Here is a 26891-nt window from a genome sequence, read left to right as displayed (position 1 = left end):
AGAAAGTGGCCCTCCTGTGAGAAATGTGCCCCAACCGGTAATTGGGTGTTTCTGTCTTTGATGGATTTCCGGTGTGCGAATACACCCACCATGTATATGTATATGTATATGCATGCAATAAATAAATAAATAATTCAGCTACATCATCTACCCACGAACACTTCTGATAAGACTCTCTGGTCAGAGAGCTGGAACTTTACTCTGAGACCTGTCACTAGAACACAGGGTGTGATTTTGCAAAAAGACCCATGCGAGTTTAGGAAGGCAGTCCCACCAGAAGTCAAGTGTTTAGGCATTCATAGCAAAGAAAAAGACCAAGTGAGAAAGCACAGGTTAATTTAAACTGTAGAATGGATAACACAGCATGTTGCTTCTGAAGGTGTGAAAGATGAGGTGAGCCACATGGACAGATGACCTTGATATGAAACGTACAGAGATTTCAAGGCCACAGTACATACCTGCAAAGAGCACTTCTCCACAGCGGATGGGTTTGCGCGGCCGAGTTCTTGGTCCCTGCATTAGTGGCCTCTCTTGGGGCAACAGTAGGTAGTTTTTGGCCTCATCCACAAGGTCCCTGCATGAAATGTTTTTTTGAATGCCTATACAACAGTGGCATTTCTAAGAAAAAGTGCTATTCACAACATGCCACCACTCATAGCTACCAGCTGCAATCACATATTGCACTTATGGTCAAAAGGAAATAAGAACATGCATGACTATGTATAGCCTACGTGATCTATTACTTCAGTAATTAAGGTCCTGATCAAAAGCCCATAGTAGGTAACATTAGATTGATGTTTCCCTTCAACTGTTAAAATATTAAAATATTTATGTAAAACCTGGCAAAACCTGGAGCTCAAGCATCATTAAAGTTGATACTGATCAAATGTTTGCACACACACCCCCACACCCAGAGGCACGACCCACAGATTGATATGGTATCCACCTGATAAATATTTTATTATACAACTCTGTCCAACTTGCACCCGCTGCCCATGATCTGTCACCCTGAAACAACTAACATGCAAAGCTCTGAGCAATGTGAAACAGCCTTTAAAAAAAAAAAAAAAAAAATCTGCTGCAAAAAAGTTTTCCTCCCTACATGGAATATTTCCAACACCGAAGTACTATCCAGGAAGGAAACAACTTAATCCTACATCAAAACCAGATTTTTTGCTTTCAAAACATCACAGTTTTACAGTCTAATGTCACGCAACTAAGAAAGCCTAGAAAATAAGAGCTTTATACCACTGAAGGAAGTCACAGTTCCCCCACAGAATTAGCACCAACCTCTAATTCCAACAGCGATCATTAAGGTCATGGCATTTTTAAAGAAGGAAAAATTACTTTAAGTAATTTTTACAATGTGGCTTCCTTTGAGCATCATTCAGTTAGATGCTTGGTAACTAAGGCACCTGGCTTGACATGCAAAGTCGTATAAAAACACCCTGTCCTGTGAAGGATAATTTGTCAGATGCTGACAAAGAACAAGATTCTCAAAGCGTGCTCTTCCACCACTTGCTTTTTTCCTTATCTCCTCCAAACAATCTCAGAAGAGGAAACAGGTAAAGATTTCCCTAGTTTATCCACTGATAAAATCACCATATTCTCGGACAGCAAACACAGAAAGCACTTATTGTACAATGAAAGTCATACAAGTTCTTCAATGTTGCTTTCCCCAGGGAGATTTACCTGCATTCTTCATCACTTTTAATGAGTGGATCTGAGCCAACTGTACCCACAAGGAACTTGGGACTGAGCAGGGGCAGACGGACATGTTGCAGCACCTATGACACAAAACAGAATACCTGTTGGTGGCCCACTTTTCTTGATAAAGACAAGCAATCAAAAGGAGAATAGCATTAGCTACATTGTTTCAAAATGCTTTGTGAGCCAACAAAGAGTTAGAAATCCCAAGAGCAAACTGGTAACATAAAATGATTTCTTTATGAACAGCATCTTTGCAACTGTAATAAGCCAATGTAGGCATCCAACAGGACATCCAATTTTTTAAAAAGTTGATTCATAGGGCTCTTAAATGAATAAAGTCACCATCCTGATTGTAAATCCTTGGAAAATTGCAAATATCAAAACAGTGTCATAAAGCATTAGTCAGGCTGTAAGTTTTATTACCTATTTTACTCTCCAAGTGCACATGGTATTGCAAGTGAATCATATCAAACATAGGGGCCCTGCCACAATCAGCTCACAATTTAAAGGCACAAAAAGGCATATAATACAATGCTGGCAGACATATGGTCTTGCAAAGGGGGTGAAGCTGAAAAAAAGATAAAACTAGAGCAGACTGGAGGAAAACAAATCATTCTCATGAGAACTTTAGGACATTTTTTCTAAATGGAATTATGCCAAAACATCCTTTTCCAGACTGAAAAGGACAGGATAGTCAGTATTTTGCAACTGCTTGTAAAGAAGGCACCCCAGAATTATCAGAATTAAAACTTTCAGTTGAAAATTTTGTCAAAACCAAAACATCTATAGAATATTTCAGTTCCAACAAAAGGGTACATTTCATCCACAATGTTCCAAATGGCCCTAGTATAAAATTCTCAGATATTAAGTCTATTGCCAGAGATTAATGCAACACTTCCTGTAGGGGCAGGTTACTCCATTATTCCATTTTGGGGCTTCTTGCACAATCCTTTGAAGCCACTGTTGGTGTTGGAGACACCACTAACTAGATGGACCAATGATGTAATTCAGGATAGCAATGCTTATCTGTAAGCATTTTAAATGGTCTCTTACTGAAATATCTAGATATGGGTTTTATGGTCCAGCTGGTTAGAAAACACAAGGGTTTTACCACACCTGGAAGTTCTGCAGGGAATTATTTCCACTGTTACACTGACAAAATCCAATGTCTCCTACTACATATAAAGAAGCCACACATTCAAGCGTACTCAAAGTTACCTGGGGAAGCTGAGGTCGCCTCTCCTGAATACTGTATTTCACCCAGGCCATCACAGCATTGAACACCTGCTCCTCACTGCGAACATTCAACTCATCACTGGATATGATATCTATGAGCTGATTAGCTGGCAGCAGCATGAACTCCTCACTCTCCATCACCTGTCCAAAGGAATAGCAATAAAGAAAGAGGTAAGGACAGTGTTTCAGAGCACCAAAACCACAGATGGCCTCTACACTTCACTGCAAAGGTATAAAAGAGAAATGTTCCCCCCTAGTTTAGGATCCAGTGGTCTGATCCAGCAAGCTGCTGACCCCTTTCATTGACTCCAATGAGGGTGAAAGGTTTCTGCAACCTTCAGAATTGGGCCCCACCAGCACGGCCCAGGCAACCCTCAAATGGTGATGCAAATGAAGGGGATGTACAAATTCTGTGGATGCCTTTAAGGAGTTAATCCAAAGAATGCGCTGATCGGATATCAAAATTTCAGGAAAAGCAGAGCCCTTGTTTAAAGCCAGCCTCTTCATTTGCCATGTGTAATGTAATGTATAAGAGAAAGAAACATTTTCTGCAGCTGGTAAATATTTTGGAGGAAAGTGGCACCAGAATAAAGACATTTTATTTGTAATAAATTCAGAACAGGACCCAAAGTAGCAGTCTCAGAAATAATTTACCAATGACATTGCAGAAACTAAGGAAAAGTCTTCCTGACGCCGATTTGTAGCAGAAGGGAAAGTGTCTCGGGACAGGGAGATGGGCTCATTTGATCCTACCTCTGCTTCACTCCCTCTAAATATAAAATGCAGTGTGCCTGAGTGCAAATGTACTCAGGAGGGAATTGGAGCCTCCTAAAACCCCAGGGACTGATCAGCCCTGAAATATAAACCACTTACAATCTGCAAACATGTTAATTTCTTCTGTACCCAAGATAGCAAGTAAACTTCTCAGAAGGTTTCAGCCACCACTAGAGAATCTATGCTTAGATCAAGTAAAAACAATGCATGCTGCAGATGGGAGATTTCTGGAGGTGGGTATGCACGCTTAGGCATACAGATACCAGGATGGGAACAGTACAAGATGGTAATAAAAACAAGAACTGTGGAGATGGCAAGCCACATACCTTTCCTAGAACCCTACTATGACAGCTGAGAAGCTCAGCTACAGAAAGCAATTGATATAAGGCTCCCCAGTTAGAAATATATCTGCAAGAGCTCTGCATCCTGGCTTCAAGATGATTAATATAAATAAATTCTTCTGTGATTTCTATACAAGGATCAGGGACATGGACTTTTTAATTACCTGAAGAACCAATTTTAGAAGACTGCTTGAATATTAGAAGAGATCCAGGATGCTGGTAATAGCAGCTATTGCTAAAAGGAAACCAAAAGGCAGCAAAAGTCAGCAGATCTGGTTTTTAGGATGTGCAGAGTTGTCAATGACCAAATGAGGGGCTGAGATTAAGTTACTTGTGAACTGCTGCAGCCTCAGAGTCCACTTCGAGACAAAGGGTTAGAAACTCAGTTGATCATAAGTCAGCAAGTGTGTACAATATGCCTCTCACACCTGAAGATGGTAGATTGTGCCTAAAACTGGCTCCAATTATTGCAAATACGGCATAAGTCTCTAGAAAGCAAGAGAAGCTTTAAGGAAGCAATATCCTGAAAGTCCTCAATTTATTTCATAATTGGTGGTAGGATCCAGGAATAGTGTTAGTGCTTCTGCAAACCAAGCTGCTACTTAAGTGTAACCTTGTAAGTTAGCAAATTAAACAACTAGTTATTTAAAAGAATGCAAGTACCACTTCTATCCCAATTATCCAGGAGGACTGGTAATTGCCTGACTGAAATGAATAGGCCACTTGACTGCTTGCTTGCAGCTTACAGCCATATGCAGGACCTTGTATAGAACACAACAGCTTCTCAGCAGTAATTAAAACCAGGAGAATTTACCTTACGGTGTTAACTGTGATTATTATATTTATATACTGGACACTGAATAAGTGTTTGACTACAGAGTATATGGCAAGGGCTTTGGCTGTTGCTACCAGGCATGAGTTGTCTGTCATGGCATGAATTTCCCCATTGCACAGATGTCAAGCTCAGAAAAAAGTATTACAGAAGAAAGCCTTCACAGAGTGGAGTGACAGATCTATTTTATGGAGGGGGGGGGTGTGTGTGTGTGTGTGTGTGTGTGTGTGTGTGTGTGTGTGTGTGTGTGTGTGTGATTTACTAGGGGAATTAGGCAGGCAATTAAACTGAGGGAAATGGAAAATCCCAAGAGATGTTTCACCAAGAAGTTAATGATGCAGTATAGCAACATACATAAAGATTAACAGAACTACAGGTTATCACTGTAGAAGACATGAAGCAGTCAGAATGTGTTCAAAATGCCTGGTGTGGCCTGTAGTTAATGCTTTACACTGCCATCCAGGTGATTCCCATCTTCTATTTCATTCTTCCAGGTTAGTGCCGCCACATACATCTGGTTTCTGATGAGGAGGAGATGCTTCGTATCACTTCTCAGCCCTCACTTTGGGCGAGTAAGAAGCCAGGCTACTGGATTTCACAAGGGATTCTAGTTTATTTTTTTGCTGCAAATACAATAGCTGAAAGGATGAGGGTTACAATTAAATGGGGCCTTAACCTTTTTTTTGTAGGAAAAAAGTGGTGGAGCAGGAAGAGAGAGAGAGAACTTTATAAAGGCCATGACAGGGTTATGGAAATAAGGGCATTAAAAATATCAACCTTCTTCCAAGTTTGTTTCTTTAATAAAAATCATTCCTATAAACACCACTGTGATCTAGGCATCCATTTTCCACAGGCCATGTTTCAGTTTAGTTTAGTAATTTATAAGTATTTGAAAATGGGAGCTGTTTTGAGTCCAAAGCTTCTGCTTGGCATGTGATCAGATGCAAGATGATGACAGAGAGCTGGCTGTTGCAACAGTAAGAGAAGGTCCCCATAGAAAGGAGCTCAGAACAGCCCCAGATTTCAGCTGCGTATACTCCTGCTTTAAATGTTCAATACAAAATTACAAGCATCTAAATAACTTTTTTAGAGTGCAGTAAGTATGTCCCACTTGTGTAAAAATGAAAACAAAACAGCTCTACCCATTAAAACCACTGAGCATAGAAAATAAATGATCAACTGTTTACCATTTCACTCCCCACCCTGCTGTCCATGAAAAAGCAGCATAAGAAATGAAATGCAGAACAGGCATAGAGTAAAACCACATGTAGAATGGCTAGCTAGAAGGCAGGGCTTGACAAATTCACATGCCTTTGGCAAATCCTCAAGTTCTACACAATTTAGGCTCTCATGTGAAAAAGGAAGTTGGTTTTCTAGTCCTTGCAGTTGGGAAAAGTCTTCCAGATGTATTTTACTTGTAGATTGATGCAGTCTGTATTCAGTTAAAGCTGTGAAACATTGTTTTTCATGCATCTGGCAGTCAAACCCAAGTGCATCTGCTCCTGTGCATAATTTTACTAATTCAGTGGTTCTCAACCTTTTTGGACTCAAGACACTCCTCACTGGACTTGAGGCAGTGCTTTATAACTTTTGCAAACTGAATGGCACCCATTTATAGCACTTACCTCCTTACTCAGGGGCTTGGCAGTAAGGGTGGGGGGGTCCTCCAGGCAGAGACAAGCTGAGTCTGGCTTATCTGCTTAGCTCATCCACTTATCTCCTCACACTGATGACAAGGGAGACAGCACTGTATGGACACAGCAGGGGTCCCTGACAACCCGTTTTGACCAGTTTGTGTCCAGCATCAGGAGGTCCCTGTGGCAATGCAGGAACCTTCTGATGCACAGACACACAGAGCTCGAAGAAACAGACTGTGTTAAAATGTTTCTGAGCCAGAAAGTGGTGGAAGAGGATAGAGAAGATGCAGTCAACTCCACCTGGAAAAGGGACACTTGGCACAGGCTGTTCAAAGACCCCCCAGGAGGGGAAAAGGACAGGGAGAACGAGAAGGATAACAATGCAATTGGACCCGGAGCCGGCAAGGAAGACAGGAACAGGATCAGCAGAAGTGACAGCGACATCGACAGTGACAAGGACAGTGAACGAACTGAGAATGTAAATCAGGGCTTGGACTAAGACACTGCAATTGGGTTAGGGAAGGGCAACGGTTGGGTGCAGAGGCCTTTATTGTAACGGGTGCGTGGTTTCTTTAAACCACATTAAATGTTTGATGGAAAGTTTTATGTTAGATGATGATATATATAGATATCTATCTATATGTCTATATATTCTCAACCAAAGTGCAAGGGTATCACCCCTGGGGTATCACCAGATCCTTTGAAGGTGCCAGGAGTTGTGGGGAGAGGGAGATCTATCCCCCCTCACATCTCCTGGCACCTTCAAAGGATCTGGTGGTACCCCAGGGTGCCCTTGCACTCTGATTGAGAATCACTACACTAATCAGTAGCAGACTGAAATTAAGAAGACTCCAGTCAGTTTCCACAAGGGCTATCCTGAAAAAATTGTAGTATGTGGGCTGCTACTGGTCAAGTCAATTACCTGCTGCAACAACTGGAAAAATCTATAAGCAACATTGGAGGGACAGACATTAGTTACTCGCAGTGGACAGGGACCCAAAAACTGGTAGCAAGGAAAACGGGGAGAGTTAATGTGATTTCTGCAACTTATCAGCAGTCTCCTGACTGCAGAGAGACAGACATGCAAGATTTGGAAGAGAAGATCTGGAAGAAATGGAAGATAAAGAAAGACCTTTCTCCTGACATCTGAGGTGAACTGGTCGTAATGTTCAGGGGATACTTCCTAGCCAGAAGCTGAGATATATAGCATGTTCCTGACAAACAGGGCTAAGAAAAAGTACCCTGGTGGAAAACCCAGGTCCCTTTCTAGCAAGCTGGGACCTGTGGTTGGAAAAATATCTGACTTCTCATCAGAAATAGGGACCCATTGTTGGGACTCCACATTCTTGTATTGGTCCTTTTCTAAGGTGGCATCTGGCAAGGTTTTCAAGCCTGGTAGGAAGAGGTGTGAAAGCAAACATACTGACTTGGGTTTAGAAATGCTGTATCTGGAAATACATGTTTGAATTGCTTTCAGACAACTGTTGCTGAATAACACATGTGAAATCCTAGTTCTGATGAAGGATGGGACTTGAGGCCTCCACTGAGACTTCTGCATCTCTAGATTTCTGCATCTCTCTGCTCATCTTCTCCATTTCTCCCCAATCTCTTAATTCCACTTTATATTCCATGACTTTTTGAATGAATGATCCCATGTTTGGGCTTTTAGTTTTTTATACCCCAGTTGTGCAGCACACTTCAAAAGAAGTATGGGATATCACAAACTGTATCAGGGCCAGAAGCAAGTCATATGAACTGCCACACCTGTGTTCACTGTCTAGAACAGGGGTGGACAAAATATGGCTAACAGACTGCATCCGGCCCCCTAAGGGATTTTATCTGGTCTACAGTGGGGCCCTTGGCCCTGCTTGGTCCAGGCACAGCAGCAGCCCAGGCCATGGTGCATGCAGCTGGTCCCACTGCCCTCAGGGTGCACAGAGGGGCTGGGTTGGTGGCCAGACTGCTTCCTGACAGCCCCAGCAGCTGTGGCTCCTTCCAGCTGCTGCCACTGCCAGACTCAGTACTGCTACCTGGGCACCCCAGCCCATTCCCTCTCCACCCACTACTGGGGGTGCCCGATGGAGTGGGTGGGCAGGGTTCTCCATGGAAACCAGCCTAGGACACACGAGGGCAGGGCATGCTCAGCCAGATGGATGGGAAGGGGTTGCAGGCAGGCAAGCAGGGAGAGGCATCTAAAAGCAGGATGGATGGGTAGGGTTAGGGCTGGGATCGCAGGGTGGTGACAGTGTGGGGTTGGGATCTGGCCGCACATCCCTGCAACAGGCAGGAGTGTACAAGGAGTGGATCATGGTTCTGCCCCGGACCCTGCCCTTGCCCTGTGATCTCACTCCATGATCCCAGCCCTGCCTGCCTGTTCCACTCCCAGATACCATGTTCCACCTGCCCACAGCCCCATCCCATCCACCTGGCTAATCATGCCCTGCCCGTGCAGGTCCCACACTGGTCTTCATGGAGACCTCAGGATCTCTGGATAGTGAGAGTGTGGGCCCAGCCCCTAAGGCAAAGTCACTTAGGGAATTTTGGTGAGCTGTTGGGGGCAGGAGAGGGAGGAATGCACTGACTTAGCTTGTAACAGACCATCAAAACTCCCCGAGTGGCCTTCCAGCCCAAACAACTGCCCACCCCTAGTCTACGGTATGTGAGATGTTCAAATCATTATGATGGGAAATAACTGGTCTGGATCAATAATCATTATGATGAGACATAAGTGGTCGGGATCAATAACCAATGCAACTTAGCTCTACTGCTCCAAGACTATCTTTTACTTGGTACTCAGCTACAGCTACCATTGACTAGGTATAAAGACCAATTGCTGATGGAAGGGCAGAATTTGTAAGGAAGCATTAAACAAAGAAATGCCAAGAACTCTCCCAAGCCATGTTTGTAACAAGAGTTTCAGCCCAACCAACACAGACAGCAGCTTACCTCCTGAAAGTTATGTTGCGTGAACTTGTCAGCAATCCTCAGCAGCTCACGGCAGGAGTGAGTGTCAGCAAATGCTCGGATGCCCAGGCAATTGGAAGGGTCCAACTGTCTTTTTAAGAACTCACAGCAGGCTTCCTGGATCTCAGCCAGCTGGAGGAGGCAAGCGGCTGGCAGCAAGGTCTGGACATTGCCCTCTTCCACTGTGATCTGGGAAGTGTATGCAAAGTCAATCAGCAGTTCCATGGCCCTTTCGTCAATGTCTCGAATCACTACTTCTGTCTGCCGACTCTCAGCCAGCTCCCCAGTGAACATGGCTCGGAAGTAAGGGCTGCAGGCTGACAGAATCACCCTGTGGGCATAGATCTTTTTAGCACCAACCACCAATACCACGTCGCACAATTCCCGGTGCTTCCGCAGAAGGTTGATGACCTCCAAGGTTTGCCGAGGGTGCTTGTCCGAGATGTAGGGCATACGAGCAGGTTGTGGCACCCCCTCAGGCAGTTTATTGGGATCTCCGAGTGTGCAGCGGCTCGTCACGTCCATTCCGGTCTCTCCTGGTCGCGTGCTGGTACACCTGCAAGAAGTAAGCCATGAAACAGCACTATCATCAATTTGTCTCCCACCAAACATCAGCAGTGGCTCTGTTACAATGCTGTCTATTCTAAGATGGACACAATTCCCCTTCAACCCAGCTGTCTGTGCAAACAAACCAAAAAACCACACCTAAATTAAGTAAGTTACTAAAGCAGCCTAAACCAATGTTTTTCAAAATGAGGGACTTGGTGAACATCTAAACTTTGCGTGACAGGAAGGAATGGAAGAGGGGAAATATACATGGAGGAAAGGAAAGAAAAAGAAAAACTGAAGAAGAATCTCTTTCAGGTAGCTGGAGTGGTTACAGTGGCCTGAAGCGAGACTGTCCAATTGGTGGCCCATGGGCTGCATGCATCCTGTGAATAATTAAATGCAGTCTCCAAGCTCCTGGCCAGCTGCCGCTTCCTCCATTGCTCTCCTATTGCTCTAAATGCAATAGCATCTGGAGTCTTCAAGTTCCCCCTCCTTCCTCTGGCTGCTGCTTCCTGCCTCTACCTCCATGGGGTGGGGCAGTATGACATGCTGCTCAGGGAGCTGAGGGTGAGTCCAGGGCCACATGGTGTGGGAGAAAGGCGGGGTGGTCTCACATAACAACCCCTTCTGCACCCCAAGACAGAGATGAACCAACAAGGCAACACCATTCAGACCCTAAGTGTGGTGCAACTGCAAAACTCCAATCAGCCTAATGAATGACTAGCCTCCCAAAGGCAGTGGTAGAAACTTCACCATCAAGGGTACTTAAAAGCCGAATGGACTGATTATTATGATTTTTATTATAATGATTATTATGTTATTCAATTATTTATGGTAGTAAAGAAACCTGAATTGGCTCTTGGGGATGGACTGGATGGCTTAATTCTTATTATACATCTCTGGTTTCTTGTACAATGGTATTAGTGAACTGCTCCAATCACTAGCAGCTGAAAATATTCTCACATCAGCCATACTAGGTTAAAAGAAAAATCTAACCTCGCTTTGCCACTGAACAATACATTTTCTGAATGCTTAAAGGAAAAAGAATTTTAAGAAATAGATCACATCTTTTCCCCTCATTATTGTGTCAAATGCACTAACCACAGGGAAATTGTTCTCTTCCAAGCAGTTCGGATAATTCCATTGAATCTTAGAATGCTTTTCCTCTTGTTCCACCCTTCCCCTCCACTCATCATATTCAGATGTTTCAGACCATTACCTTTTCCTCATATCTTGGTTTCACAGATTCAGCAGGGTCCCTCTGGGTTTTGCTGCTTGCTCCTGTTCAGTCTCTGTACACTTCAAATAGCTTGTTTTTCCCCACTCTAGCCTTTTTATATCCTTCACTGTTCTCTCTTCCTGACACCTCTGACAAATCCCTCTGCTGCAATACTGACTCTCAACTCCTTCCCTGCACCCACTCTCCTCTTTTATAGCCCATTCCACAGCTTTATCATCATTTAAAAAAATGTTATTTCCCCCACATAAAATGTTGGGAAACTCTCCCCCAGTGTGGATTACCTCAGAAATACCACAAAGAAATGCTAGAAAGCTTGAATAAAGCTTGGAAAGCTTAGATAAAGATTAATTGACTTGCATTCCTAGTTTAGGAATGCCCATGGGCTCAGAGCAGAGGGCAGGTATTCTATCTCTGGGGAGATGGACTGCAAACTGGGACAAAATCCCCCAATACAAAATTTAGCTCTCAACAAACAAGTCAATGAGGCTGGATTGTGCTTCAGGGTTTTTAAACCATCTCCAAGGAGAGCGCATGAGTAAAAGAGCCTCATTAACACCACTTTGGGCAATGTTTCCCATGTAGGCTTGCAGCCTAAGCATTTTTTGAGCAGGAACAGTTGCTGTCTTCAGTGGAAAAGGGACCCTGATGAAATTAAACATGACACAGAAAAGTCTGGACTACTACTTCTTGGGAGAGGAGAGTGGATTTTATACCCAAAGGTGAGCTTCAGAAGATGCATCTGGTTTTTTCTAACCACAAAGTCACCTTAAATGTGGCCCTGGAGCAGCTTTCCCAGGTTCCTGCAATTACCTTGAACATTATGAAACATAAGGGTAGAAATAGATGTCACCAAATGAAATGGATCAGCTGTGCCAGGCAGGTACTCCCAGGGCTTGAGAGGCCTGCTTTTGCCAGGGAATTCAAGGTGCACAGGATCAGGCCCCTCAAGCTCTCAGAGCGCCTGCCTATGGCAGCTGGAGAGTACAGGCAGCTCTCGGCTACCAACATTCTCCTGCCATAAAACAAATGGATGTCTGCTGCAATAAAGTAGCACAAACTGTTACTACCTTTTACCACAGCCCCACTGGGTATGAACATCTATTTGCTTTTGCTTTGTGCTGCTATGAAATTGTTATGGCAGCAAAGGTGATGTTTGTTTCCACCCTAAGGCAGATTTAGTTAAGGTTACACCTTCTGCTAGCAAGGTGGCTTACTCAGTTACTTCCACAATCAGGAGGCCCTGGCTGATTGTGGGAGCTGAAGAGGGAACCTAAGGAAGATATTGCATGTATTCTACAGTTATTGAAACCTTGGAATACACACATAGGCACACATGCCCATGATTTTTTTTAAAAGATAAAAAAATAACCGAGCCATGTTACCGGCTGGTTGGATTTGTGCACCAGCACCCCCTAACAGGGAGAATGGAATATCCTTCCTCAAAGCAGACTCTACTAAAATCAATTTGAAATAAAACCACTGAAAAAGGGCCTTGTAAGTGTGAATTCTACTCTATTCAGTTTCTTATACTAGGCCTATCACTGTTGTCTCTGGTCTCTTTCCTACTGGAAAGAAATGTTGCTTAATGAGTAAAGCAAATTGAACAGATGCAAGAAAAAAACCCAAAAGTTAGCACTCCTAGCTCATCTATAACTTCTGTCTGGTTAGTGCAGAGGCTGGCCATCAATGGACCTGGGAATTTCCACAGAGGCTCAAACCAGATGCTTGATGTTATGTCCTGGGGGTTTCTGCTATACACAGGCACAGAAGTGTGAATTAAAAGGACACCATCTGATGGCATGCATCTCAACCAAAATAATAATTTAGCCGCATTATGTGTGTATTATGTATATATATGCATAGAGAATGAAAGATGACTCAGTGGCTTAGAGGTGTGAAAGACAGAAGGCAGCACTTGATTCTCACATGCTAGACTAGCTATTTCCTCCCCCTTTCTCCCCCAACCCCCCCAAAAGGCTGGGAGCTGCTCTAAATACTCAGGTCGATTAAAAGAGAGAAGACTGAAGAAGAAATGCATATGTAAGGATAAAAGATTCACACTCAGCTATGCAGACATTCTGGGATTAGCTTCCATCAAAATGTAAGGCTGGGGAAATCAGCAAATACAGTGGGATTAAGGAAGAGCTGACAAAGGATCAGCTTGTAGCATATAATGCTGAAAAGTACAAATGGAAACACAGCCAGCCTGCAACCCCAAGTCAGCTAAATAAATGGGCTGTTCTGTTTCTTCATTGTATTTGGCTCTGCTGGCTCCCAGAGCTTTCTTCATTATCCCAAGCTTTTATGAGGCTTGTATCCTTGCAGGATACAGGGGCCTCTTACAAGATTCCAAAACACAAATAGACATCTGAGGGAAATGCATAACAACTCCTCAGCAGTAAATTATTTTACATAGCATCTTTCAACTCAAAGCATTCACTTGATCACTTTCTCTCTTTCATATACACAGAGGCTAAAATTTATCATCTAACACAAAAAGTGCAGCTAGCTCTAGGGGTGGAAAGCAGATGAGTGTAGCAGTTTAAGAAAATAAATTAAGATTACAGGATACAGCTGAAGCTGCTTTAAGAGACAGAATTTAGGTTTGAAAAAAGTAAGTATTAGAGCTGGAATCTGCTTCTATTCCAGGCTAACTACCTGTAAACTTCTCATGGGATTGATAGAAGACAAGGGTTTAATTTCATCTCAGCCAAAATAAAGTACCTCTGCCAAAAGAGTACCCATTAACACGCCAGCTACTAAATCCATAATACCACCTAATGTTCACTGGAGGTCATTAGAGTATTGTCTTTGCTTGTAATCAGCAAGAAAAGAACAATTTCATTGTCCCTCCCAGATGTTGGTGTTTAAAGGAACATCATCAACAAGCAGTTTACAAATAAACTGTTGGTAACAAGATCTTGGATTATTAAAAATGAGACAATTACAATAACACAGAGTAGGTGTCACTATTCACACTGTTCATTTTGACAATTTTCTCAGCCTAATCAGTGAAAAATCTCTAAAAATCAGTTTTACTAATGATAAAGTTATTAAATGCAAGCAGCTGAAGTTAAAGAGGTTCTGCAGCAGAACCTTTCAATAAGGTTCCTAAGCTTTTACTGTGGTGTCCCTCAGGTAATATCTAGTCCATGCAGCTGCCTCCCTACTGAGACAGCTGCCTTCCCCTAACTATCATTTAAGTTGTAACGCAGGGATAGGCAATCCTCAGCACAGGTGCCAGAGCGTGGCACGCAACAAAGGCATTTTGCTTGGCATGTGTGCTCCAGGGTCAGGGGTGGGCAAAATACAGCCTGGGAGGCCATTCTATCTGGCCTGTGGGGCCCCTAAAAAATTTAGAAAATTAATATTTATCTGCCTTTGGTTCCTGTCAAAAATGACAGGAACCAAGGGCAGTAGGACCCAGGGGAAGCCCAGCGGGTTCCCACAACAGCAGGATCTGCCCAGTCCCACCCCCACAGCCAGAAGCCCCAGGAGGGGCTTCTGGCCCGAGACCACATAGCTGCCCCACATTGGAACTGCAGGTAAGGGGGGGAGGAGGGCAGGGGAGGAGCCTGGGGAAGAGTGGCCTGGGGAAAAGCTGAAAGTGGGGAAGGAAAAGCAGCCCCTCACCCGCCCCGGGCCTGACGCCCTGTGCTGCAGCTGCTTGCAGCCCACCCGGGGCTGCCTGTGCCTGCCCCCGACAGCCCCACACAGGCTGCGAGCGACTGTAGCAGGGAGCACTGGCCACAGGGTGGGGGAGAGGCCGCTTCCCCCCACCCCCACACAACTTTTCCCTGGGCTCCTTCCCCACATGGAGGAAAGCAGCTCCTCCCTGCCCCATGGCTGGTGCTCCCTGCTGCAGCCGCTTGCAGCGTGGGGCTGTATGGAGCAGGCACAGGCAGCCCCACACAGGCTGTGAGCGGCTGCAGCGCGGGGCACTGTGCACGGGGTAGGTAAGGGGCTGCTCTCCCCCCCCACACTCAGCACCAGCTTCTAACCCGGTCCCACAGCCAGCCTGGGCCCCACGCTGGCTCTGGGCTCACCCATTGGGGCTGCACATGGCAACAGCAGCCCCCCCACTTGCTGCGCTAGGCAGTTTTTGCCACCACTGCCTCTGGGCTGCCCAGCAAGCGGGGGGAGGGAAGGGGGAACCGCAGCTGCTGTCACCGTGTGCAGCCGCTTGTAGCCCACGTGGGGCTGCCTGTGCCTGCTCCAGACAGCCCCATGTGGGCTGTGAGCAGCTACAGCAGGGACCGCCAGGCATGGGGCAGGCGAGGGGCCGCTTTTCCCCACACTCAGCACCAGCTTCTTCCCTGCTGGCGAACAGGGGGTCAGGGCTGTGCGCTACCCCCTGCCTGTACCACAGGGCTGGGGGGCACTGGGAGTGAGGGGGCGAGGAGCCAGCAGGAGCACGGGGCCTGCACCAGTACCCTGGAGCCAGTGCCGGCAGGGCTCAGAGCAGGGCGGCAGGAGTGTGGGGTCCCGGCCAGCAGGAGCTCTATGGAGCCAGGCCAGGTCCCCCCCTCTCCCTGCTGGTGCAGCCCAGCCCAGCTCCACTGATCCCTGCCAGTCTGTGCCCCGCTTTGGGCCCCACTGGTACTGGCCCTGGGACATTAGGACCAATGTCCCAATGTCTTGGGACTAAGGTGGTGACCAGGGGGTGGCGCTACCCATGCGGCCCTCAACAGCCTGCCAAAACTGGGTAAGCAGCCCTCTGTCCAAAATAATTGCCCACCCCTGCTCTGGGTAGATGGCAGGGTAGGGGCCAGGTCTGCATTGCCACAACAAGGATCAGACCCCTGGTGGCTCCCACGCCATCTGCCCCGGCACATCAACATCTTATGAGTCAAGGTTGCAGGTGTTTTTGGCACTCTGCCCAAAAACATTGCCTACCCCTGCTCTAATGCAAAATCAGTATCTGCTGACCAGCACTTCCTTCATCTACTCTTAATTCTCTAGTGAAATCACAAACCTGCAATTTCTTTTTACTCAGGGAAAAGAGTTTTAACTCACTTCTGAATGAGACATTTTATACAAAACAATTGTAATCATCCATTCAAGTACTGACCTATCCCCAACCCTGATTTGCTTTGCAATATCTGACAGAACCATTATATATGTCTGTATAGTTCTGCATAAGGATAAAAAACAGCATTACTCCATTAACGTACCTGGATTTTATGGTAAGATTTGAAAGAGATTGAAAGCCAATCTGAAAATATTTACATGAATTGTACTAAAATAATCACTATGATAACAAGTGAACCCGGAACCCAAATGCCTACACAGAGCTTTCTAAAATATACCAGCATATCCCCAAAGGATTCAAAGGTTTGCATCTGGCACATTCATGCCACTGCCAGCTTCTGGCTGAACTATATCAGTGCAATATAGCAAGATATCAGCCCTTAGGAAACTCCATTTAGCATAGAACACAACAAAGCATCTTTTCAGCAAGAAGTGCTATTGGGAGCACATCAAATCCAATATCCACTCTCAACCCTAGCCCACTGTAAAACACCATCCTTTTTTCCATAGGACACTGAAGAGTTTTGGCTAAGACTGCCAGAAAAAGGAAAATGGGAAGTGAAATGCACAACTCTGCTCTTAAGGCACAGTGGAGCTGTCTGCTGCCAAGGTAAACCTTGCCTGGGCCTGGGTCAGAACCTTCTTAGGGGCCAGTCTACGGCTGTAGAATGAAGATTTAAGAACAAATTCAAAGCTAATTTCTTCCATTCCTTCAATAAAGCCTCCAAATAGCACACCACACAGAAAACCAACACACATAAAACAGATAATGGAAGATCCTTACATAAATTTCTCTCTTGGATAGAGCAAGGAGGAAGAAAAAAAACAAACAACACATCACATGATACAAAGGCTACTGCATCGCTTGCTGCACTTTGGGAAAACATTGTGATACTCCAATGATGAGACCAGTGCAAGAACCCGAACAGGTTTGGGTTTTTTGTTTGCTAAAATGTGTTTAAAAAGAGCACTGATCACAATGGAAGAGATCTGGTCAGTTAGTTATTTGGTCAATCTGGAGAAAAACCTCACCATAAAAAAGTGTGTTTGACATTTGACTATAGATTCCAATTACATGCTGAGAGTTGTCTTCTACCTGTGGGTGGCAGTTGCATCTAGTACAATAGGCTGGGGATACAGCTGCAGGCTCATCCTGTGTCAAGGGTGTCTTCCATTGGCTAAACATTGTAGTGTTGCAATTCATGCAAGGGTCCCATTTTATCTAGTACTTTTGATTTCAGTTCTGAGTGTCACATAATTATGCTTTGTAACGCATTCAGACCTGTACCTTGAAACAGGCTATTTGGAGGCAGTGAGGGGCTCCTCATTGTCTAAAAGTTTTCCTGTGTCAGCAAAATGCTGAATGATTCCAGCAATGCCCATGTCGTATTGCAACATGCATTTATTAGTTTAAACTGAAACAGTGGCACTCACAAGCTTTTTGTTATGGTTGATGGGGTTCACATAAAACTCAATAAACCTCTGCAGAAGGGTACTGAGTTAATACCCCTTCCAATTCCCATTTGGAAGGGTTAGTAATGCAGTTGGTAATGCACCTTTTTCTATTTTAACATTACATGATTACCATTCTGCACATAACAGTCTCCCTCTGCCACCAGCTGATTTGATCCAACAAGTGTAGCCAGTACGTCAAGCTGAGTGATTTGCATAAATTTTCATTAGTCCCAATGGCTCTTTGACAGCTTTTGAAAGTCATTCACAACCATGCAAATATAGACAGGATGCCTCCAAATAGCCTGTTTCAAGGTACAGGTCTGAATGCGTTACAAAGCCTAATTATGTGACACTCAAAACTTAAATCAAAAGTACTAGATAAAATGGGACCCTTGCATGAATTGCAACACTACAATGTTTAGCCAATGGAAAACACCCTTGACACAGGAATGAGCCTGCCGCTGTATCCCCAGTCTATTGTACTAGATGCAACTGCCACCCACAGGTAGAAGACAACTCTCTCAGCATGTAATTGGAATCTATGGTCAAATGTCAAACTCAATGCACATCAAGGACATGATTAGAGTTATACATATGGCTAAATAGTTCACAGAACAGTTCATTCAGTATAATCAAAACACGCACGTAACTGGTCAAAAGTACCTTTTAAGCAAGGCAGCGAGCCAGTAAAAATGGGCAATTACAGTAACATTTAGCTTCTGTGCTTTTCCTTAAGAGCATATTCAAATGACACATGGTCTTGTGCTCTAAAAATAAATCAATGTCATTAACTCTTAAACACAACCAGCCTCCTTACTAGCTAGAGTATAAAAAGAAACATTTTACAGAGGGGCTACTGATGAAATCAACTCAATATGACGGACTACTGTGCTCTGGGTGGTGTGCTGAAGGAGTTCGGTGCCCAGGTGGTTTTCTCTTCCATCCTACCAGTGACCGGACGAGGAAGACGGCAGGAGAACTGCATCAGAGAGACCAACTGGCGGCTTCGGCAGTGGTGTCTCGAGGCAGGCTTCGGCTTCCTGGACAATGACCCGCACATCACGACGAGGGACATGCTCAGCTGGGATGGGCTTCATCTGTCCCCCAAAGGTAAGCGTGTGTTTTCTACTAGGTTGGCGGGTCTCCTCCGGCGGGCTTTAAACTAGGCTCGTCAGGGGGAGGGGAGTACGAGGGCAGGGGAAGCTGTGGACCACCAAACCATGTGGCACCCACAAGGACAGCCCAGCCTGAAGAAGGAGAACATTGGGAACCTGAAAGCCATGGGGAGGCCAGCACTACAGAACAGGTAAGAAACAAGAAGGTAAGAAACAATGGGCCCCTTGGGACTCGGAGCGGGGGGGCAGCAAAGGCACCAGTCGCAGGGCTCAAGTGCCTATATACTAATGCTAGGAGCATGGGGAACAAGCAGGATGAATTAGCGCTCCTGCTTGCACTAAACACCTATGACTTAGTGGGGCTAACAGAGACCTGGTGGGATTCATCCCATGACTGGGCGGTACATATTGAGGGCTACAGATTGTATAGAAAGGACAGGTCGGGGAAGAAAGGGGGGGGGGGGGGGGTTGCACTTTGTCAGTGAGCAATATACATCAACCCTCATCAAGACAGAATCCGAGGTTGAGGAAGTAGAAGGATTGTGGGTTAGGCTACATGGGGGGCAAGGAGAAAGGGATTTGGTGGTAGGGGTCTGCTACAGACCCCCACACCAAGGGGAAGAAATAGATGCGGGGCTCCTGAGGCAACTCTCGGAGACCATAAAAGCTAAAGAGGCGGTAGTCATGGGGGACCTAAACTACCCGGACATCTGCTGGGAGACGCAGACAGCAAGGTCCCATCGCTCACGCAGGTTTCTAACCTGTGTACAGGACCTCCACCTGACACAGGAGGTGCATGGTCCCACTAGGGGGAATGCCATACTGGATCTGATATTGGCAGCGGGAGATGACATGATAGGGGACCTCCAGATCGGTAGCCATTTGGGAGACAGTGATCACCTTATAATAGAATTCAACATAAGACGGCGAGTGGGTAAGGTAACTAGTAGGGTGAAAGTGCTAGACTTTAGGAAAGCTGATCTCAATGCACTCAGGCGATTAGTCAAGGAAGCACTGCAGAGTAGGAGTTTTGATGGGATGGGAGCCCAAGAAGGGTGGCTGTGCCTAAAGGAAACGATCCTTCGGGCACAAAGCAAGACGATCCCCGAGTGAGGCAAAAGAGGGAAAGGGGCCAGGAGGCTTCCATGGCTGACCAGAGAAATCCAGGGCAGCCTAAGGGCCAAAAGGGGAGCACATAAAAAGTGGAAACAGGGTGAGATCACTAAAGATGAATATACCTCCTCTGCTCGTGCTTGTAGGGAGGCAGTTAGGCGGGCCAAAGCTACCATGGAGCTGAGGATGGCAACCCAAGTAAAAGACAACAAGAAATTGTTTTTTAGATATATTGGGAGTAAAAGGAAGGCCCAGGGAGGAATAGGACCCCTGCTAAATGGGCAGAAACAATTGGTGACAGATAGGGGGGACAAAGCTGAACTCCTCAACGAGTTCTTTGCCTCAGTGTTCCTAAGTGAGGGGCACGACAAGTCTCTCACTGGGGTTGTAGAGAGGCAGCAGCAAGGCGCCGGACTTCCATACGTAGATCCTGAGGTGGTGCAGAGTCATTTGGAAGAACTGGATGCCTTTAAATCGGCAGGCCCAGATGCGCTCCATCCGAGGGTGCTGAAGGCACTGGCCGACATCATTGCAGAGCCACTGGTGGGAATATTCGAACGCTCGTGGCGCACGGGCCAAGTCCCAGAAGACTGGAAAAGGGCTAACGTGGTCCCCATTTTCAAGAAGGGGAGGAAGGAGGACCCGGGCAACTATAGGCCAGTCAGTCTCACCTCCATCCTTGGTAAAGTCTTTGAAAAAATTATCAAGGCTCACATTTGTGAGAGCCCGGCAGGGCAAATTATGCTGAGGGGAAACCAGCATGGGTTTGTGGCGGGCAGATCGTGCTTGACCAACCTAGTCTCTTTCTATGACCAGGTTACGAAACGCCTGGACACAGGAGGAGGGGTGGATGTCGTATACTTAGACTTCAGGAAGGCCTTCGATACGGTATCCCACCCCATACTGGTGAACAAGCTAAGAGGCTGTGATGTGGATGACTGCACAGTCCGGTGGGTGGCGAATTGGCTAGAGGGTCGCACCCAAACAGTCGTGGTAGATGGGTCGGTCTCAACCTGGAAGGGTGTGGGCAGTGGGGTCCCGCAGGGTTCGGTCCTTGGACCGATACTCTTTAATGTCTTCATCAGCGACTTGGACGAGGGAGTCAAATGTACTCTGTCCAAGTTTGCAGATGACACAAAGCTATGGGGAGAAGTGGACACGCCAGAGGGCAGGGAACAGCTGCAGGCAGACCTGGATAGGTTGCACAAGTGGGCAGAAAACAACAGGATGCAGTTCAACAAGGAGAAATGCAAAGTGCTGCACCTAGGGAGGAAAAATGTCCAGCACACCTACAGCCTAGGGAATGACCTGCTGGGTGGCACAGAGGTGGAAAGGGATCTTGGAGTCCTAGTGGACTCCAAGATGAACATGAGTCAGCAGTGTGACAAAGCCATCAGAAAAGCCAATGGCACTTTATCGTGCATCAGCAGATGCATGACGAATAGGTCCAGGGCGGTGATACTTCCCCTCTATAGGGCGCTGGTAAGACCACAGTTGGAGTACTGCGTGCAATTCTGGGCGCCACACTTCAGGAAGGATGCGGATAACCTGGAGAGGGTACAGAGAAGGGCAACTCGTATGGTCAAGGGCCTGCAGACCAAGCCCTACGAGAAGAGACTAGAGAAACTGGACCTTTTCAGCCTCCGCAAGAGAAGGTTGAGAGGCGACCTTGTGGCTGCCTATAAGTTCATCATGGGGGCACAGAAGGGAATTGGTGAGTATTTATTCACCAAGGCGCCCCCGGGGGTTACAAGAAACAATGGCCACAAGCTAGCAGAGAGCACATTTAGACTGGACATTAGGAAGAACTTCTTCACAGTTCGAGTGGCCAAGGTCTGGAATGGGCTCCCAAGGGAGGTGGTGCTCTCCCCTACCCTGGGGGTCTTCAAGAGGAGGTTAGACGAGTATCTAGCTGGGGTCATCTAGACCCAGCACTCTTTCCTGCTTATGCAGGGGGTCGGACTTGATGATCTATTGAGGTCCCTTCCGACCCTAACATCTATGAATCTATGAATCACCTGGCATATTCATAAAAGAATTATAGTTTTTTGTTCTGACCTTACCTGCGCATTGGCTTTCCGTCCATGCACCGTGAAGAGAAGCCTTCACCCGACAATTCAATTCCTGACCTAAGGAAACAGAAGTACAACATTCAAAAGTGAAAGTAAGTCCTACTTTCTCTATTTATAATGACTCTTCAAGAACAATGTAACTGACCACACCCAAATAATAAGATGATGGAGTCTTTCTCCAGCTAGGAAATTTACAGCGAGATAAACAATGTCTTGGTTGCAGAGAATAAGCCACAAGAAAACGTAAGCATCTTGCCAGCTATCAATTACAATATAGTTAGCATAGTGGCGATGATGTAGGCACGCACACACAAATTCAGTAACCTGCACATCTCCCTGGACATTTGAAAATACTTTCTTTTTTTTTTTTAAACCAAGGGAGGAAAGATTCTTTAGAAGAGTGGCATTTTCTCTCTCACTCCTCAGGATGTGCTACACTATATTTATTCTTCATACATATGAAATTACCAGAAATTTACACAAGTTTAGCAACTATTAAGCACCACAGCGCTCACCTAAAACTGCACTGGAGGGTCAGTATTTGTTCAAGATCAAAGTTTGCATCTAGGACCTAAAGACAGCTTTGCACCCTGCCCCCTTCCCTCCCCCCCAACTAAAAGCCATAATATAGTGATTGCCTCATAGACTTATATGAATTAAAGCTGCTTGATGCTGTTTCTTACTAATTCCACATAAGTGTACTTTTACTTGTTAACAGAAGTAATAGCTGCATATTCCTTGGACATCCAAGCACTGATTTCTAATTCTAGTGTGGAGTATATTTCTTTTTTCAGGGATTTAAAACTTGATTTTTTAAATAACTAAATAAAATGAAACACTGCTTTCTAACAGAACGTCCTTTAAATGCTGCATCCAACTAATTACATTCCTTTATTTTGCTATGTAAAAGTTTTATTTTCTATTCCCCTGTTGATATATCTCCCTGACATTCACAATAGATCTTTACAACAAGACAGAAACTGACAGATGGTAAAAACAGTGAAACTGGCATTATAAAAGCACTGCCAAATGAACAAAGGAAAAATAACAAAAACCCTGTTCAAAAACACTCCATTTTTTCAGTCCTAAGTGTTACTTGGAATTTCAGGAGGTATGATAAACTCCTTAGAGAAGTGAGGTTTTCATGCTTCTTTTCCAATAAAAACCATCAAGCCAATATCAAAACTAAGTTTTATCAAGACATCAGATATTCCCTTCTGTACTGCAGTGTTTCATTGCATCTCTCATCAACATCTGAACTCAAGATGTGACAGCAACCACACCAACATTTCGTAATTCTCTCACGTGTTCTTCCCAAGAAACACAAAGGACTCCACAAACAATTAGAGATACATGGCATTACTACAAGACAGGAAAAAGTAGAATTATACCTATCTATGAGACTGGGCAAGTTCTGGGTTTGAAACAAAACTTCTAAATTATAGTCTGGTGGTTAAGACAGAACCGGGACTCAAAAGATCTGGGCTCAATTCTTAGTTATGGTTCATCCTTCCAAGAGCCTTGGGCATAAGCCCTTTGCCTCTGCTCTTTCAGGGGGTAAAACTACCTCCCTTGCCCCTGCTAATGTTCAAGGCTTATTTTTTGTTACTTTTGGTTCAATATAAAATAGATTGCAAATGTGGATAAAACCTGCATGTGGGTAGACTGAAAAATGCATAGTGGGGTATTCCACTGACACATTATATGAATATATAGGCACAGCTGAATATTTTGCCTAGAAAAGCCACCTTGTTTCCAAGAAGACTTTCATTTTGCTACCTTCAGCATTGCAAGCTTATCAAGCTAGCTGGCAGTAGGCACCAACTTGCTAATAAATGCAACCAGTAAGAGATTTGGAACCTGTTCCCAAGATGTGTTCGGAGCTCGGCTCCCACTGACTTCAGCAGGAGGGGCAACGTTTGGTCCCTCCTAGGATTAAGTGTCATGGGAAGCACTGAAGGGCTTCCCAGAGTTACAAGGCTGGTAGCATCACGTCATGTCCTAACCGTGTACATTTAGATAAACGAGCATCTCCCCATTGACCCTCCAGCAAGACCCTGAATAGAAGCTGTTGGCTGCACCTTGCAGGCACTTTGCACAGGAAAAAGATGGGAGGCGAGGCCGCCACATTAGCTCATCAGCAACTGGAGCAGATGAATCCCCTTAAAAATACTGATTGAAAAAAAGAAAACAAGAATCCAGAGAGGGAACCTCTTGGCACGTGCTGCTCCTGCACCCCAGACTTGGGTCTTCAGCCCAATGAGACCATCAGGTCTCAGGTAGCCCCGTCTGCTGCCCAGCTCCCCTGGCTGTGACCCTGGCTCTGGGCGATGCACACATGCACAGGGATAGGCATGCACACACACAAGGGCACATGTAGGTGTACAGGCACACACACACATGGATACACACACACGCACAGGGATAGGCATGCACACACAAGGGCATATGTAGGTATGCAGGCACACACAGGGATAGGCATACACACACCCAAAAGCACACACAAACACACTAGTGTACACACACACACACAGAGGGATAGGCATGCACACATGAGCGCACATGTAGGTATACAGGCGCACACACGCAGCCGGGCCCGCCGGAGCCCCGGCCCGAGGGCAGCGCAGAGGCAGGGGGGCCCCGGCCGAGACGCAAGGCCGCAGCAGCCGCCGCCCGCCCCGCTGCCCCGGAGCGCTGCTCCATGCCCGGCCCGGCCGCGGCCGCCGAGCCGGGGGCTGGCAGTGGCGGGCGGCACTCACAGGTTGGCTCGGTGCCTCCTGCGGCTCCTGCTGCTGCTGCGGGTCCCGGAACCAGCGACCGCCGCCGCCTGTCTCCTCAACGGCAGGAAGCGTCCGCCCGCCCGGCCTTCCCCGTGGAACCGCGGCCGCCGGCCTCGCCGTTCCGCCTGCAAACCGCCCCCGCCCCGCCCCGCCCCGGGCCCTTCCCGGCGCTCAGACGCCCCGCGGGGCTCCGGACACCCCGAGGCGGGGCAGGCGGAGGGCAGGAGCTGCCCTGGGTGATGCCTGGCAGAGGGGTCGCCCCAGGGGTCGCTCACTCGCCGCCCGAAGCCTCTCGCAGCCGCACGTCCCCGTCCCCACCCCCCGGCGCCAGTGGGCGATGGCAGCGTGTCGCCACCTCCGGGCACCGTGGCACGGAGAACATCTTGGCAGCCCAGCCGATGCCTGTCACGTCCCAGAGTCTTGCCCCGTCGCTCACAGGGTCCAAGCTGTGTATCGCAGTTGATGGGCACGGACAAGTGGTGCTACAGGTCTAGGCCAAAGCAGGGCCACATCAGCCAAGTGTCACCAGCCCACCGGGCAGGGACCCCCAGAAGTAGCTTAATGACTCGGTATCTCAGGGGCCAAGACTCCCCTGTACTAAAATGCCAGGCAAGGCATCATTTTCAGCATGGCAATGTTGTAAGTGCCCTCAGGAGCCATCGGCCTATGTAGTGACTGGGCCTGGTGCTCTTGCAGCCATTCAGAGTGGGACAATCCTAGAAACATCAGCACAGGTGGTATTTTTCCTTTGCTAGGTGAGAATTATTAATTGCATGTGGCAGGTGAGGGATGAAGGTGGGACTACGTGATGTGCCCACGAGCACAGGGGTTAGTAACAGAGCTGGGCATAACACTCAGGAATTATACCAGCTTTGTGCACAATCCAATATATCACTTTAACTCTTAGCTCAGTCTTACCAAATACTGTATAAGCTAAAAACACTTTGTATTTCTCTAGCACTGTTCCTCCCAAACAGCACCAAAGTACTCTACAAATGTTATAGATGTAGGCTGCAGCTACCTTGGCAATAATTGCATTGGGCTGGAGGTGTTTTCAGTCTTTGCCTTCTGGATTTGAGACAATTCTCTCCTCCACATCCAATAGTAACACAAGTAAGGAAAGCAGAGTTGGGTAACTTTGTGTAAAAAAATTACACAGTTCATATTTACAAAGCTTCATTTCAATACACTTCAAATTGGCCCCTGTCCAGCAAAGAACTGTGCCTCACATTTTTTGAGAAAAAGGCCCAAATTTTATCTTGAAATGGCCCAGCATAAATGGCATGAATCAAGGCCCCTTCCCAAGGCCCAGCAGCTGAAGCTTACAAAAGAGGCTAATTGAAAACGTTCATGGCCTAACAGCCACCATACAGGACATGAAGTAACCCAAAGGTTCTAATGAGTCTAGAATCAGCACTTCATCCTCGTTAAAAATAAATACTTAATTGCTGATAAGAAACTCCCACCCCCCATGTTTATTGGTGGCTAGAAAAATCTCATTTTTAATTAAGTAGCTGAAATCTTTTTAATGAAACCTGCGGAAAGATCAACTCTTATGGTCAAGCAATGATCATCTTAATTTCTCTAGGCTCTAGGAATGAAGTATGAACTGATTGGAATAAACATGCATATTTCCTAGCGGTTACAGCAGGATACTGGTAATCAGAATTCCTGGATTCTCTTCATGAGTCGCACCCCCTCCCCTGCCCCAATTTGTTTCGGCTTTTGTCAGGTTATTGAATTGTTCTGTTTCCCCATTCAAAACAGCGGTCCGGGTGTAACAGATATCTCACAGGAAAGACTGCCACCTTATCATTTTCAGGGTTATTCAGGTTTTCACAAGGCATGCTGCACCTAACGATGTCCGCTGGGCCTGAATTCAGTTTGGGAACTGTGAAACATCAGTGCTTCACATCCCAAGGTGCAAGGATAATAGCAAAAGGTTGTATCTGATGGGTACATTTCCTGTCTCACAAGGGTTATGAAATGTAATCAGTGTTTGTAAAATGCTCTCTGATGCTCTGAGGAGGCAGAATAAGGGT

General features: G+C 46.1%; 1 protein-coding gene across 3 annotated transcripts in view; it reads right to left on the bottom strand.

Moving 5' to 3' along the window:
- KLHL20 (kelch like family member 20) overlaps positions 1-25180 on the bottom strand; it is a 34594-nt gene extending 9414 nt beyond the window's left edge. The window contains exons 1-6 of one of the 3 annotated variants that reach the window (XM_006272933.4): positions 24829-25180; positions 22061-22126; positions 9477-10050; positions 2929-3087; positions 1693-1787; positions 459-574 (exon numbers count right to left, since the gene is read on the bottom strand). In XM_006272933.4, the coding sequence (XP_006272995.1) occupies positions 459-574; positions 1693-1787; positions 2929-3087; positions 9477-10050; positions 22061-22083 (967 nt within the window). In that variant the 5' untranslated portion in view covers positions 22084-22126; positions 24829-25180. Of the gene's footprint in view, positions 1-458; positions 575-1692; positions 1788-2928; positions 3088-9476; positions 10051-11262; positions 12623-20377; positions 20493-22060; positions 22127-24828 lie in introns of those variants that run through there. The other 2 variants (XM_059728323.1, XM_059728324.1) reach the window with 2 other exon arrangements.
- Positions 25181-26891: the final 1711 nt, after the last annotated feature.

Source organism: Alligator mississippiensis, chromosome 5 (genome assembly GCF_030867095.1).
Source record: "Alligator mississippiensis isolate rAllMis1 chromosome 5, rAllMis1, whole genome shotgun sequence".
NCBI classification, from domain to species: domain Eukaryota; kingdom Metazoa; phylum Chordata; order Crocodylia; family Alligatoridae; genus Alligator; species Alligator mississippiensis.
Note: the sequence above shows the minus strand (reverse complement) of the source record. Positions and strands in the feature narration are given on the sequence as shown.